The sequence below is a fragment of the Scardinius erythrophthalmus genome, assembly GCF_964197995.2.
Source record: "Scardinius erythrophthalmus genome assembly, chromosome: 22".
In the NCBI taxonomy this organism is placed as follows: Eukaryota; Metazoa; Chordata; class Actinopteri; order Cypriniformes; family Leuciscidae; genus Scardinius; species Scardinius erythrophthalmus.
In genome coordinates, this window is record NC_138242.1 from 935,522 (window position 1) to 951,571 (window position 16,050).

General features: G+C 38.6%; 1 protein-coding gene across 1 annotated transcript; it reads left to right on the top strand.

The window, feature by feature from the left end:
* Window positions 1-236: 236 nt before the first annotated feature.
* On the top strand, window positions 237-10,373 carry LOC308682406 (uncharacterized protein; the record flags this gene model as incomplete). Its single annotated transcript, XM_081352116.1, has 4 exons — window positions 237-384; window positions 808-878; window positions 1,052-1,111; window positions 10,236-10,373. 4 exons carry the CDS (start codon window positions 237-239, stop codon window positions 10,266-10,268), a joined length of 312 nt encoding a protein of 103 aa, XP_081208242.1. The 3' UTR covers window positions 10,269-10,373.
* Between the last annotated feature and the right edge of the window lie 5,677 nt (window positions 10,374-16,050).

Sequence of the window (16,050 nt, forward strand, 5' to 3'; positions counted from 1 at the left end):
GTTGCTTTTTGGATACATGATATTCTCTTCATATCTGTGAATATTTGTCCAAATATCTGGAAATAACATCATATAGTTTTGGAAGGACGTGTGGGTGAGGAGATGATCACAGAACATTAAACTGTTCCTAACCATTTATGTCTATTTGAATTTGAGAACTTCCAGTCGTACATTTGTGGCTTTTTGTTTTTCGTTTTTGCAAAAATATTAGCATTGACATCATGCCATTTTCATGAATGTATGCAGTTATTCAGAAGCTGAAATATGTCTTTATTCTGTTGTACTGTAGGACGGCTGTTCTGTTTCTGTTGCCCGTGATCGTGGAGATCCTCCTGATCGTGATCATTTACTCAGGACTGAAACTGCTTACATTTCTAAAAGAAAGTGAGTTTCTCTGTGAATAAATAGATGAGGTCAAGGTTCTCTCAAACTCTCCCACGTAAATTAAACAGGACTTTAATAAAACGTTAGCACAGAAACATTATTTTTATATCGTTTATGGAAGATTTTTCCTGAAACATTTTATTTGGACGTTAATTTAACGTTTTTAAAATGTTGCTTTCACAACATTCAGAGATCGATGTTTGAAGAATAAAACAATGTAACGTTCCTTTAATGTTCACATAACCGAGAGTTTCTTTTTTAAACCACTTTAAACGCTGGATGTTTTGAACGTTCAGAGAAATAATGTTTTCATAACTTAGTAAATTTGTTCTTAAAACATTTTGTTGTTGTCTGGCAAACCATAGTGGACATGTCTTACAGGTTTATAGCCACAACTGTTTGAAATTGAACCTATTCTTTCAGGATTCTTGAAGCCTGTGGATCCAGTGGAGGAAGGCCAGTACGTGATGATGCACCGGAAACGATCCTCACACGTGAGTTCAGAAGCATCGCTTCTTCATCATCATCATCAACATCATCATCGCGTGTGTCTGTCTGCATCACACATTGATTAAGCATTAGTTTTGGACTCCTCCTGGGAAAAACTTTTGTACTACATTCAAAGGAACAACAGATCTTATGAGTGTCTGTTTGTGTGTTCTTGCAGACCCGAGTGTGCAGTGAAGAAGGTTACGAGATCATGGCTGAACTCACAGCAAACACTGAGGTACACCTACAGCTATACTATAGTGAAGCACCTCTGAAATACCTCAGTGCGTGCGTGCGTGCGTGCGTGTGTGCGTGCGTGCGTGTGTGTGCGTGCGTGCGTGCGTGCGTGTGTGTATGCGTGTGTGCGTGTGCGTGTGTGTGTGTGTGTGTGCGTGCGTGCGTGCGTGCGTGTGTGTGCGTGCGTGCGTGTGTGCGTGCGTGCGTGTGTGTGCGTGCGTGTGTGTATGCGTGTGTGCGTGTGCGTGTGTGTGTGTGTGTGTGTGTGTGCGTGCATGTGTGTGTGTGTGTGTTACAGCTACCTGCTTCTGGTCATAAATCCACCGGACCAACTTTGGTCAAAAAAAGTGATTTATAAATATAGTAAATACTTATAATATAAAATAATATAATATAATATATTTTCTGCATGTATATTTGTGTAATTTTTGTATTGGAAAGGAAAGAAAAAATGCTTTAAAATACTTATAAAATTGGTAATCTGATGTTTTGAATGACTGAGTGTTGTGTTTGTCTTCTAGTCAGATTATGTGAACATCAGGGGTCCGTTCTTCGTACGTCGCTAACTCACTTAGCTGGATTTGATTGTTGGCGATTTGGCATGATCTTGGATTGTTTGGTTCTTCAACGCTCATCCTGGACTTGCTGTCATAGCAACATGTGCGCAAGCTTAAACCTGCTCGGGAACAGGCTTATTTCATGTTAACAGGATTAGATCGCGGCTTCATAAGCGGAGCTGATACGGGAAGTCCAGCGCAGCGCGATAGTGCACTTTCTGAGATATATAGCCTATATTTTTTCTCGTGATTCGTGAGATTGTCGTTTTTTGTCGCTTTTAGGTTTAAAAAACAGTTTTAGGTTTTTTTGTGGCATTTCCAAGCCACTTAAGACCCAATGTTGTAAAGCAGTTTTTTTTTTTTTTTTTTAGGCTATCATAATTTTTTATGAAGATCATGCAATCATGACCATGCCGATTATAGATATGTCACTCAGGCTTCACTAACGTGATTGGTACCATAGACTATAGGCTAGACCATAGACTGCCATCAAGGCCTCAATGAAGGGGATTATGTGAACAGAAAGGGGATTCACAATGTAAATGTGCAGCCCAGTTACTATTGTGATTCTTAATATTTCAGATTAGTAATATTATATCAAATAAAAAAAGGCAGTTGACTAAAATCTTCCATAATCACAAATGTGAAAGCAAAATGGCCAGGATCTGTGCATGACTTAAGAATTTTCAGAGATTCACATTTATGCACATTATTTGAAAGTGGTAAGAAAAGTTCCACAATTAAATATCAAGCTCACTGTATTACATACACTTATTGATCCTAACAGAACTGCATTTTTCCATAGGTGATTATGACATGTTCCTGCAGACAGGTGTTTTATGACCCCATTCCCTGACCCAAACCAGTTACAATGCAGCTTTAGCCAGGACAAGGGCACACAATGAAATGAACTTCAGCTAACTAAAGGGAAGAGTTCAGTGTCTGAAAAGTCTGAGGGTTGCACACCTGACAGGGCCTGTGACATTGTTGCATGTGCCATATTACACAACATTGCCACAAAAAAAAACACTTTTCATTAAATGTTTAATAAAAGACAAATATGCTTAGTTCCTTGAGTTTTATTTCAATTGTTCTTTGTAAAGAAAAGCCAGTGGTCAAGTGCCTGCAACAAGAGATATTAGACACATGCCTCATGCAACAAATAAAAAGGAAAAAAAAAAAACCTGTAAAAAAACGGTATTATTCCGGCAGCTGGGGCGCCAGAAAATTACCGTAAAATAACGGCAAAAAACAATCACGTTAAAATACAGTAATTTTCCATAATTAAATAACAGATTATATCTTTAATATTACATTAAATCTTATGTAATTACTGGGATTTTTAATGTTTTAAAAAGTCATATACACCTTTAAAACAATTAAATACTGTAAATTTAAGGTTTTATAAAATTATTTTATATAATAATGCTGTCTATCTACAGTAATTTTCTTTTAATATAGTTTTTATGTGTAAAATAACAATGAAATTATGTATAAAAAATGCACACAAGTACATAAATTCAAATACAAATGTTTGTAAATTTACAGTTTTATTTTTTATTTGTACAGATCCAATTTCACAACATCTCTAATTACGTTCTTAATAATAGCAAATGTACAGTCAATTTCTTTTAAATTAACTAAATGTATGAGTACAAATTACCTGCATATTTAAAGTATTAGTAATTGAACAAACACTAAACATCAAGATAAGTGATTGATAGGAAATAGAAGCTTAGTATATAATTTAGAACATGTAAAAATATCCACAATAAAAAGCAATTACCGTATACCTTTACAGTATAACTTATTTTAACATTTACAATTACATTTTATCCAAAGTGACTAACCAATTAAGATAATAATTAAAGATAATAAAAAGCAACAAGTGCAGTGACAAGTCCCAGTTAGTCTAGTACAGTACACATAGAAAGGTGTTTTTTTTTTTTTTTGTAACAAAGATTTAGTATTATTGGGTGAAGTGTTTATGAAAAAGATGGATCTTTAGCAGTTTCTTGAAAATGTGTTGCGTTGCGCCGGTCATTCCACCACCAGGAAACAGTCCAGGTAAATGTCAGTGAAAGTGGTTTTGTGTCTCTTTGGGATGATGGCACCACAAGGCGCCGTTCACTTGCAGAGCACATGCTTCTGGAGACACACAGATCTGAAGTAGTGAGTTTAGGCATAGGGCTACCTTTAAAGACAACTCTTGCTGCAGCATCTGGATCAGTTGCAGAGGTTTGACTGACACTGGAAGAGCTGCCAGGAGGGCATTACAATAGCCCAGTCTGGATAGAACAAGAGAGTTGTGTAGCTCCGATAGGAAGGGCCTGATCCTCCTAATGATAAGGCAAATCAGCAGGATCACAGCAAGTATGTTTTGGCTGAAAGCTGAACCATAAGCAGTTCTGTCTTGGCAAGGCTGATTTAAAGGTGAAGGTCATTCATCCAGCAAGAATTTTCCATCAGGTAGGCTGAGATGCGAGCAGCAACCGTCAGATCATCTAGCTGGATTAAAAGATATGTGTCATTAAGATAGTAGTGATAGGAAAAGTCATGTTTCTAAATGACAGAGCCCCACTAAGCAAAGTGATGTCCGAAAGACGTCTTTTCAATGTCTTTGTTACAAAAATCAAAGGTTGAAATGCCGTCCACTGAGGAGCCAGAATGAAAGTTATGACGTCTTTTTTTGACGTGTTCTGCACGTCCGATATAGACGTTCATCGAACCTTCGTACAAGGTTAAAACTAGTTCAGATGTGGCCATTGTGGACATATTTCAACATCATTTATGGTCTCATTTAGACATAATTACTTTTATTATTGCTGTCAGATGATCTTAGTGAGAATGAACAGAGGTTTAGATGTTGATATTCGTTTAATTTGAAGTGTCACCATTGTGGCGATCCGTGTTTGCTTTAGTTGGGCTCTTGGTCCCCGTTCCTTTTATTTTAACTTTTCTTTGGCTGCTGTAACAGTGTGTTTGTGTAACACAATTGTTGTGGCAGAGAAAGCCTAGAAAAAGTTTGAGGTGTTATCAGTTCAATGTTGATGATGACATAATTATCACAAAATGGGCCTTTAATATTGTGTTTAAAGTTTTGTGTTTATATTTGCCGTTAATAACCACCAACCTTGTGGAACTGCATTATTGGTGAAGGTGTATTTATTTGAAGGTGTGTAAAAACAGAGACAATTTATATGAGACATGCCACTTCCTCAATCCTCAATACAACTATATAAGGAAAACCCGTAACGGCAAAGATGGCGGTTGTATGCACATGTCCCGCCCCTCCCGCTGGAAAGCCAATCATCTGCTTTTAACAGTCAGCAGCTGACCACTAAGGAGCGAATGTACAGTGACGTGACATAACTGCCATATTCAACCTGTGCTTGCGCGCTGTGGCTGGCGCTGAGCCAAAGACAGACGCGCTCAGCGCTTGTCATCTCTATCACAACTGTTCAGTGTTTTAACCACATAATGTTTATTTTAGGTTTCAGACATTTAAATACATATAATTGTTTAAGTGCTTGGCACAACACCGGCATTCTGGATAGAGACGTAAATGAAGTTTGGTGTCCTGAACGTGAACCCTTGCGCATGCGTAGTAAAGGTATAACCTGTGGGGAAAAAGGCATTTTAAACCTTATTTTGGGGCAAAGTCATCAAACTTTTCAGCGATTTTTATCATATGTTACTGCTGTTTCTATACATGCAGTTTTTATGTCCCAGTGACCAGTGAAAGTAAAGTTCTGACTCTCTGCCCATTCATTTAGATAGGAGCCTGGTCTTGTTAGTCCGAAATAGCTGCCCGGAGGCGTTGCCAAGATGGCGGCCGAGTGGCACGACTTGCCTAAAAGGACTTTGGTAAAAAGCATGTGCACATGATGTTTTGAGCAAGAGTATCATACAGTCACACACAGACATCAAGATTGTGCATATGATTTCCAACAATGGTGACAATTAAAAAAAAAGCTTCATGCTGCAATGCATGATGGGTAGCTTTCATAGTACAAAACTCATCCTTAATTCCCAAGCTTTTTTTAATTGTCACCGTTGTTGTGATTCATATCCGAAATCTTGATGTCTGTGTGTGACTGTATGATACTCTTGCTCAAAACACAATGTGCACATGCTTTTTACACACCTTCAAATAAATACACCTTCACCAATAATGCAGTTCCAAAAGGTTGGTGGTTATTAACGGCAAATATAAACACAAAACTTTAAACACAATATTAAAGGCCCATTTTGTGATAATTATGTCATCATCAACATTGAACTGATAACACCTCAAACTTTTTCTAGGCTTTCCCTGCCACAACAATTGTGTTACACAAACACACTGTTACAGCAGCCAAAGAAAAGTTAAAATAAAAGGAACGGGGACCAAGAGCCCAACTAAAGCAAACACGGATCGCCACAATGGTGACACTTCAAATTAAACGAATATCAACATCTAAACCTCTGTTCATTCTCACTAAGATCATCTGACAGCAATAGTCAAAGTAATTATGTCTAAATGAGACCATAAATGATGTTGAAATATGTCCACAATGGCCACATCTGAACTAGTTTTAACCTTGTACGAAGGTTCGATGAACGTCTATATCGGACGTGCAGAACACGTCAAAAAAAGACGTCATAACTTTCATTCTGGCTCCTCAGTGGACGGCATTTCAACGTCTGATTTTTGTAACAAAGACATTGAAAAGAAGTCTTTCGGACATAATTTTGCTTAGTGGGTAGTTAAAAAAAAAATAAAAAAATAAAGAAAGATGGGTGGAATCTAACACAATCGTAATCTTGCTGTAGCAAATCCAAACCTTGTGCATACTTTTAGTGCAATCATATGGAATCAGAAGACTGTTATGAACATATGGAATCAGAACCGTTATGATTTTTATGTTTTAATGAATTCTTCCCATACCTTGTTTGCCATGATCATCTGCTTTCCACGTGACCTGAAATCACACACACACACACAAGTTATTTTAAAACTCAGTATTAGATTTACACATGTCAGAATATGTTCCATTGGGACAATGCAAAAACTCAAATGACTATGATCTTGAAGCTGAGCTGGAAAGGCTAACAGTAATATTTTGAGCTGCCATGTGATTTTAGCTAAGTTACATTTATAGAAAGTAAAGTTAAATGAATATGATTTACTGTGACCTAGCTGCACACCTAGGTCCTAGGGGTTCATCATGTTGTATTCATATTCTAGTATTCCTGTTCTAGGCTTTCCTGTATCATCAACAAGTACCTTAAGTTACAGTATTTTGATTTCTTAACGGTCTTAATAAAGTTAGTCATGTTAACTATTACGAAATAAACAAAAGAAACACGGTAGGCCTATTTTTAGTAAAACTGTGGCTATTACAATGGTAAAAAATCAGCTAAAAACGTGTTTACTACAATTTTATTATAATAAAATAAAGTATTTTTTTAAGAGAAAAGTTTTCAGCTTCCAGACAGTGTTTCAAAATATCCCGCCATTTATTGATTTAATGTTACTGACTATCATAACGAAGATTTTATACACAATTATGGACTTTAATATGAATAACAAGTCTACTAAAGATTGTTTTAGGTCTTTAAGTTAATAAGTAGAGATGTGGGTTGGGTTCAACTGATCTTTCTTAACACAGATCGATAATTAAAAACGCATGCTGCATTTTCAGTGTTTTGCCCTGACCCAGTTATAACTGAACATCATTTAAGAATGCTAACGTTAGCATGGAAACTGTCTAACCACTTACACAAATGTAATATAAAATATCGTACACACAGTAGTATGAGACTCTTACCTCAGCCGTTGATCGGTCGGGATGAGGTCCGCTGTGACGACGAACCAGGCTCACTGAAAAAGGGCGCATTATTTCTGGACTGACTGACAGACTACAAACAACTAATATGTGTTCAGCGCTCCTGCTCACAGCTGGCTGCTTCTGTCGAATAATAGCTTTGAACCACTGTGATCACAATCCACGACTACTTCACGAGCGTAGACTGAAACTTCAAATCTCCCGCTTGCCCTTGACACAGATCGACGACAGAGACAGATCTGTAGCTAACTGTTGTGGGCGGGACTAGCAGCCAGCAACGAAACGTAATGGCGGATAATTTGAATCTGCGCGCGCGCGCGGGCACACACACACACACACACACACACACACACACATACATACAAACGCACACAAAGCCACGCAGATTTGGAAAAACGATTCATAAAAGACATAAAATATAGGCCTAAATGAAATTTTCGGGCAAATAGCCTACAAATGATGATCAAAATGAACATCTATTTGCAAGACAAAATTAAAAGACTATAAATAATTAAATAGGCTTGCCTAATGTGTGTACAAATCTTAAAACTCACTTTAACCCCCCACATGCTTAATAATCTTTAAGGAAAACATGTTTAGTGACTGCTGATTTCTGCAGTTATACCTTATTTTCTTTGTTTTCTAATTCCACAGAAATAATCTGTAAAATATTACTTAATTTTTTATGTAAAATTACACATAACCCTATAAAATTACAGAGAATTTCCTTTTAAAAACGTAAAATTAATGTAAAACCAAAATAAAAGCAATTACCTGTAAATTTAATAGTGGACCTTTAAATTACAACAAATATCTGTAAAATAACAGGTATTCACTGTATAATGACAAAACGACAAAATTCTGTTAAAAAATACAGACCGTTTCCTGTAAATTTACAGTTTTTTTTTACAGTAGGCCTGTGTCTCCTCTGTCTGCGCAGACTCTTCTGTAGGCCTTTCTGTAGATGTGGAATCCTGAACTTATATTTCAGCCATAAAGCATACAAGTATAAATGAAGTAAAGTTATTTATGCACTTGCAGGTAGGCTAGTTCCTCCATATGACAGTTATCTGAGAGGGGTTATTCAGTGCAATGGAAACAAATGGACATTACAAGGTCTTATACTTTCTTTCCTTTGGAGAGTTAGAAAATGTCCACTTACTGCACATGTTTCAGCCACCACTTTCTTGGGAACAGATACAAGTGTTGGTGTATTATGTAAAAGTGCACAAAAGAGGAAAACACAATGTCATTACAATGAACTACACTCGGAAAAAATGTGATCAATAATTCATGGCAAAATATTTTTACATTAACATAAGTTTATCAGTTTTCACTTTCACAAGTCAAAGCAATTCATCATTACTCAAGATTTAACAGTTGAAATGACTATACTGCCTTAATTTTAATGCAGCAAAAATTATTTTACAGTGTAGGTTACTAAGATCTTTTCTATTTGGTTGCTTTTATAAACAGAACAACATTTATTTAACAGTGCCTTTTATAAAAGAGACTATAATATAACTAAAAATTAAATAACTAATATTATTAAAAAAAAAAAAATTGTACTTCACTTTTATTTGTTCCCGTGTTCTAGTGTGGTGACTGACATTACAATGCACAAAGTAATTATGCAATTATTAAAATACAAAAATATAGGCTATTAAGTGATAAAAACATCTAACATGGCCACTTCTAACGGATTTAAATTGTCTGCTACTTTTTGCCAGCCCTCTCTCCTGGCTTTTGCAGACTTTGAGGTGTTCCCTGGCGTTAAAATTCCGAATAAACTTCGACTATTAGCTCTTGCTCTGCTGAGGAGAAAAACTGAGCCGCTCTTTGGCCACGCTGAGCAGCCAATAGCAGCGTTGCTGATCAATGTTTCTACTATCGATACATATCCCCTTTTAACCAGTGCGTGAACGCGCAATGATCTCAGATAACTCAATCCAGCGATACTAATCATATCCGGCAAGTGTGTTCGAAGAACCTAATTAGCCAGATCATGATTCGCACGATGATATCATCTTGGATGTGTCATTTGATCTCGGATGTAATAAGCAACGTACGAAGAACGGGCCCCAGGGAGACGTGGCTGTGAGTTTGTGTTTATTAATATCTCCTATTGGTCAGTAAATCAGTAGTTTCAGCATGAAAATCTGTTCCATTTATTCAAAGCTCTATTCATTAAACTAAATCCCCTGATCTTGTGAATTATTATTTAGAAGCTGAGGGAACTTCCGTTCAGAAGTTTGGGTTCGATCAGATGTTTTAATGTGTCTGCTCACCAAATCTGCATTTATTTGATCAGAAATACAGTAAAAACAGTGAAATATTATTCCAGTGTAAATCATCTGTTTTCTATGTGAATATACAGTAAAGTGTAATTTATTCCTGTGATCAAAGCTGAATGTTCAGCATCATTACTCCAGTCTTCAGTGTCACATGATCCTTCAGAAATCACTCTAATATGAGGATTTGATGCTCAACATACATTAATGATTATTATCAATGTCATATTTCTGTGGGAAGTGAGATACATTTTATTTGTCAGGATTCTTTGATGAACAGAAAGTTCAAAAGAACAGCACTGATTTGAAATAGAATCTTTTGTAACATTATAAATGTCTTTACTGTCAGTTTTGATCAATTTAATTAGTCCTTGATGAATAAAAAGTATATTTCTTGTGTGTATGTGTGTCTTGATTTTGTCTTGATTTGTGTTTTATGTCATTAGGCGACATCAGGAATGGAGGAATCGGCTGACTGACTGGAGTCTGAAGCCTCAGCAAGCCGGAGCGCTGTGTTCACTGTGGAGAGAAGGCAGGGACATGCTCCTGTGTCACTGCTGTAATGACAGGCTCAGTCCTCCAGGGGGCCTCAGAGACTTTCACCATCACCATCATCATCATCATCATCATCATCATCTTGCTGTTTGCTTTCGTGTGTGTGTGTGTGTGTGTGTGTGTGTGTCTTTTTAATAGGTGCTTCAACATGACTATGATTACCATAACTCTGTTTCTAGATAACAGTATTTTCACAGTTCATAAATAGTGCAATTTTATGGAAGCCCATTTCTGCCACATAAGAAAAAACATGCTTTTCTAAATCATAGCTATAAGATAAAAATCGAAATGATGACATACTAAGTCATATTTTTTGGATTAAAAGCCGAAATTATGACATAAATCAAAATTATGACTTAAAAGCCATAATTATCATAAAAAGTTATAATTATAACATAGAAAGACATAGTTGTTATCTTAGAATTTATTTTATTTTTATTTAAAATTATGACTTTGAAAAGACTTTAAAAGTATGTCATTAGTTGTCACACGTACCTGTACTCCTGGTGCCATGTACAACAAATGTAGAAAAAGTGTGCGTCTGTTCTGCAGTCGCGGTGTGTTCAGCTCCGCTAATAAACCCTTCATCAAAGGTTAATTACAACATGCTTTTAGAAGCATCGCAATCATGTCTGATGAGCGCGCGATCGCAGTGGCCAATCACAGGTGCTCAGAATCCACTAAACCAATGAAAATGCACAAAGGGTAAACACAATGTAAATTTATTTTACATTTAAGACAGCTTTTGTTATTATAACGGGAGTTTTTGCGAGAGTGAGTGCAGTGAGCTTGTGCTTTAGAGACTGACAGGAGCCGTTCAGTCCTTCTTAAACGCAGTCAAACACGCGATTGGTAAACACGATTCATCGATAGCGTAATTCTGACCCTTCCGCCTTGCCATATCTCACGCACGACACACGATGCTTAAAGGGTAAGTAAACCATAGACATCATATGTAATATCTATGAACTACACCCCTGGTCAGAGCCTGACTCCACCCACTGGCAATATGTGAAAAATGCTGGAAAAGTGCGGAGATAGAGGAGACGAGCCGAGGGCGGGGCTGAGGGCGGGGCTTAGGGCGGGGCTGAGCGGGGGGGGGGTGCACCTGAGACCCGCTGTCAGACTCTAAAATGGAGAGTGACTCACAGGGTCGCGAGACGACGTAAAGTACATGCATCTGATGAGTTTATCGAGCTGATGTCAATAGCGCTCTCTGTGGGCATATTCATATTTTGCCGCTAAGTGGAAAAATCCAGCAAAATGCGCCGACGCGTTTGTCGACCCCAGAGGATTAACTTTAGCCTAACCAGAAATTGTGATTAAAATATATATGATCACTCACCTCAAGACGCCGCTGCGTAGGCGGAGTCCGTGCAGGAGGAGCCCATGTCCACCTCTATCGCGCTGGAGAAGCAATCCCGCGTGAAATACAGGTTGCACACTCCAGCTCTAGGCGGGAACTCACGGTCTTCCAGGCCAAGAGCATGCAACCACTGGCGCCTGATTTCCAAGTCTGCTGGAAAGCTGCAGTCCACCAGCAACACTACACCTACGTCCCCTCCTGACCACTGTGCTAAACACAGATAAATCTACGCTAGCTCGTACCATGGTGAGCTGGAACCTGCTAACGTCACGCAGGACCAGAAACATCCAATAGGAAAATTCAACTGCAGTCGCCACCGTTCAGCCTGAAGAGGGCAGCACTCAGACGTCTTTACACCATATATTGTAGAATTAAAACACTTTATACCCAAATGTCAAAAAAGTTCCTCGAATCAATGAACAGCACTAATAAAGCCCCATTCTTACAGATCATTAACTAAAAAAAGTTGGTTTAGGGTTTAGTTACCCTTTAAATTAGAAACATTTCATCTCTCTAGACCTCGAGTGTGTTTTGTCGTTCCTCGGAGTCTCGAGTTTCTCTGTGATGATCAAGAAAGGCTTTTCTCTTGCTCTCTGTGTCAATCTCAATGCAAGTTTAGTTTCTCATGCTGCTCAAAATACGACAAAGTTTCTGGATTGACATCGTGTTTAGATGCTGATAACCAACGGACGACATAACTCCAACCTTTATGTCATTACATTGACTTTTAATATCATAATTCTGACTTTTCCAGAAGCATGATTACCAAAGCATGATTTCCCCCCCGAGGTGACAGAGATGGGCTTCCATACAATGAACATGTTGATTATGCCACACTTAAAAAAAAAATAAAAAAACCTGGTAAAGTCTGGCAGCTGAGACAGATTCTGCTATATTACAGGAGATATCTGTGAAACAATTTATTTTTATTTTTTTAAATGTATTTTATTGTATAATGACAAAACAGGAAAATTCAGTAAAAAATTACAGAACATTATAGCTGTAAAATATTTATTTCTAACAGTGCAGCAGTTAATGTTTAAGAATTTAATTAGATTAATTCTGAGAGCAGATATGCTTATCTCTCTATGAATGATGTATGATTATTGATTAAAGGGCCTATATGCGATTTTCTGAAATTTAAACTCGCGACTGACACCTGTGGCCAAAAAACGGAACTGCTCTTCCTTTCTGCTCGCTCTCGTACGTGCACACTACACAAGTCATCCGCTGCAAAGAAGTCAACATTATGTTTACAGAGGTGAGAACAGTCAAATACATATATTGTTTGAGAAACTAAGTTTGTTTGCTGACTAGCGGTGGTGGCAGAGTGATCTGAAACATTTAACATGAACGCGCTTGACGTCACATCCACAGACAGCGCGCGAAAAATCCGACAGAAAATAGGAAAAATAGGATACAGGCTTATAGGTGCACCCACTGTGAGCGGACAAGGTGTCAGTATGCTCATCAGGAGATGTTTGAGTCATAAATGGTAAAAAAAAGGCTATTGTTACGTTTATTTTTGGGAAAAAGTTGCATATAGCCCCTTTAATGCTGATAAACTTTGACATTTTATGAAGAAAATGTGAGTGGCAATAACAATTTTCCCATTATTGTGAATGTCAGAAACTTTCTTTCCTACCTTTGTGAAAAACTAATTGTTTGAAATGTGAAGTTTAGTGTATACTTTTTTAAAAAACTGTACTTGCTGAAAATAAATTAATAAATTAACTGATTTCTGACGTCACAAACTACCTTGTAACCAATCAGATCAACGTGTGATCGTCAACCAGTGGATCTCTGAGCTGAGTGAGTGAGTGGAGGCGGGGCTCATTTGCATATTCATAGAACCGCGCATACTAAATGAGGCAAGGGAAAAACATTTAAATATGTCATTTTGGTGATCAAAGATGAGTTTTAAGGGATACAGTTATTGAGTACAGGGGGACTTTAATACTTTTAAAAAGTGCACTTTGTAATAAAGTAAAAGTTTATTTTGAAGTACATTTTACATTAAGTTTTTGTCATGCATTACAGAAGTGCACCTATTCTGATGTGTTTGCACATCCAATGCACTTGATTTTAATGAATAAAACTGCATTTGGCATTTAAATAAAAAAAAAAATGATAAATGGTTTAAATGCTCCATAGTTCACATCTGTAGTCATCATGTCAAAAGCAAACCGGTTCAGCTCAACACATCATGTTGATCACGGAGAGCTGATCCCAGATCAGCCTATCAGAGCCTGTGATTTGCATTGGGTCACATGATTAGGCTCTTGATATCAGAGAATGTGGGAAAGAAGTGCAGGTGTCCGACAGCACTGTGAGTGACAGCTGGCTCTATTCCACCGGGAGCGCTCTCTCTCTCTCATTATTCCTTCTCCATTCATCCCTCCTTCCGTTTCTTTATTCCCAGCATCGGCCATAGACTCAGTCTTCTCTCTTTCTCTCTCTCTCCCTTCCTCTCTCTCTCTCTCTCTCTCTCTCTCTCTCTCTCTCTCTCTCTCTCTCTCAAATAGTTTTCTTTCTAATAGTAGTTGAATTGCTGTTTTATCGTCCTGTAATGTTTGTACTAACACAGTCTGTGTTCCATGTTTGTGTTGAATGTTCCAGGCTAGTGCCACTGTTTACCTTATTGGAAAGAATTCTTGAAGCCTAGGTTTTTGTTTTAACAAGACATTCTTTATTTACGGGTGCAAGTATTCGGAAACACACAGAGAGCCGTGTACCGTGGTGAATGTTGTAGCTGGACACGCTAAATGAGCCGTTTGCGGCAGAATGGCAGCGGAGGGGAATAACATGAGCACTGGAGATGTTTACTGGTTGAACTGGAGATGTTTACTGGTTGAACTGGAGATGTTTACTGGTTGAATCGAGAATCAGAGTGGAACACAAATTCTATCAAATCACAAAAAACTTTCTTGAATTTGAGTTTAAATGGTGTGTGAATGGTGCTTTATTTTCAATATGTGAAGTTGAAACTATAGTGTTTGATTGAGTTGTTTTTCGCATGTGCACATTGCAGCATGGGTGAAATATATTGTATTTTAGTGGTTTTAGTACATGTTTTAAAGGGATCCACCTAGGGTTTTGAACCTTGGTTGAACATTATTAAAGTTAGAGCTTATTTAGAGATATCAGCCGGATGGTTTAGTGCAGGCGCTAACAGATCCAAGGTTGTATCTCGTAAATTAACGACAGTTATTAACGGTGTAACGACGCCCAGTTCCAGGAATGCACTAATATTTTGTTGGTAGTACCAGTTTATAACAATTGTTAGTTAACACTAAGTTGTCAACACTTAGGAAAAAATAATAATTCGTCGTTACACTACATCCTTACGCATCGCATCTATACATCTATACTACATCTATACGCATTTTCTCAACTCAGTGAAGTGACGTTGACGTCCGGGGGGTTTGGCTCGAGGTCATGGTGCAAACGACCCTTGGTGGATTTTACTCCGAACCCTCCCTTTAATAAAGAGTTGTAAAGTCTCTCTCTCTCTCTCTCTCTCTCTCTCTCTCTCTCTCTCTCTCTCTCTCTCTCTCTCTCTCTCTCTCTCTCTCTCTCTCTCCCCTCCCCCCCTCTCTCTTTCTCTCACACATACTCACTCACTACTCTCTCACACGCACACTCTCCCCCCCCCTCTCTCACACACACACACTCACTCTCTCTCTCTCTCCCCCTCCCCCGTCTCCCCCCCCCCCCCCCGTCTCCCCCCCCCCCCCCCCCCCCTCCCCCCCTCTCTCTCTCTCTCTCTCTCTCTCAGTGATGATGGATGATGCACAGATGGCTCGGGGCAGGGATCAGGATCTACCTGTGTGGACAGCTGGTGACGTCCCATTAGCAGTTAAAGAGAGCCTCCACTGTCACCTGAGCACCGGGACGCTGGCCGACTCTGAGCAGCCATCAGGAGGAGACTCGTGCTTCTCGTTCTGTCTGCAAACAGTGTGTGGACTGCAGGATCAGAGCGATGCGAGCCTCCAAGTGGAACAGAGCTTCAGACAGAAAAGAATGTAGGGCGGGGCTTGGCTCTGTGTGTCGGTTGTTGATTGGACTTTCTAAATGCATCGTACTTTCAGGCTGTCTGCTGATCGCTGATCGATTGCTCCTGTCTGCCTCGCTGCCTGCTGTGAGTGTGTTTGCTTCGGTGCTGTAAGCTCCGTCTTAGCCTCGTATTTCCATCATTTACTACAATTTCTAGTTGTTTATACTACTACTAAATACAGCTTACCCAACATCTCAGATTGACCTGACATCGCTAGCTTCCGTTACTACTAGCACAACACACTAGTAATTCGCTAGCCTGTTAACGCGCCACCCGTGTGCTC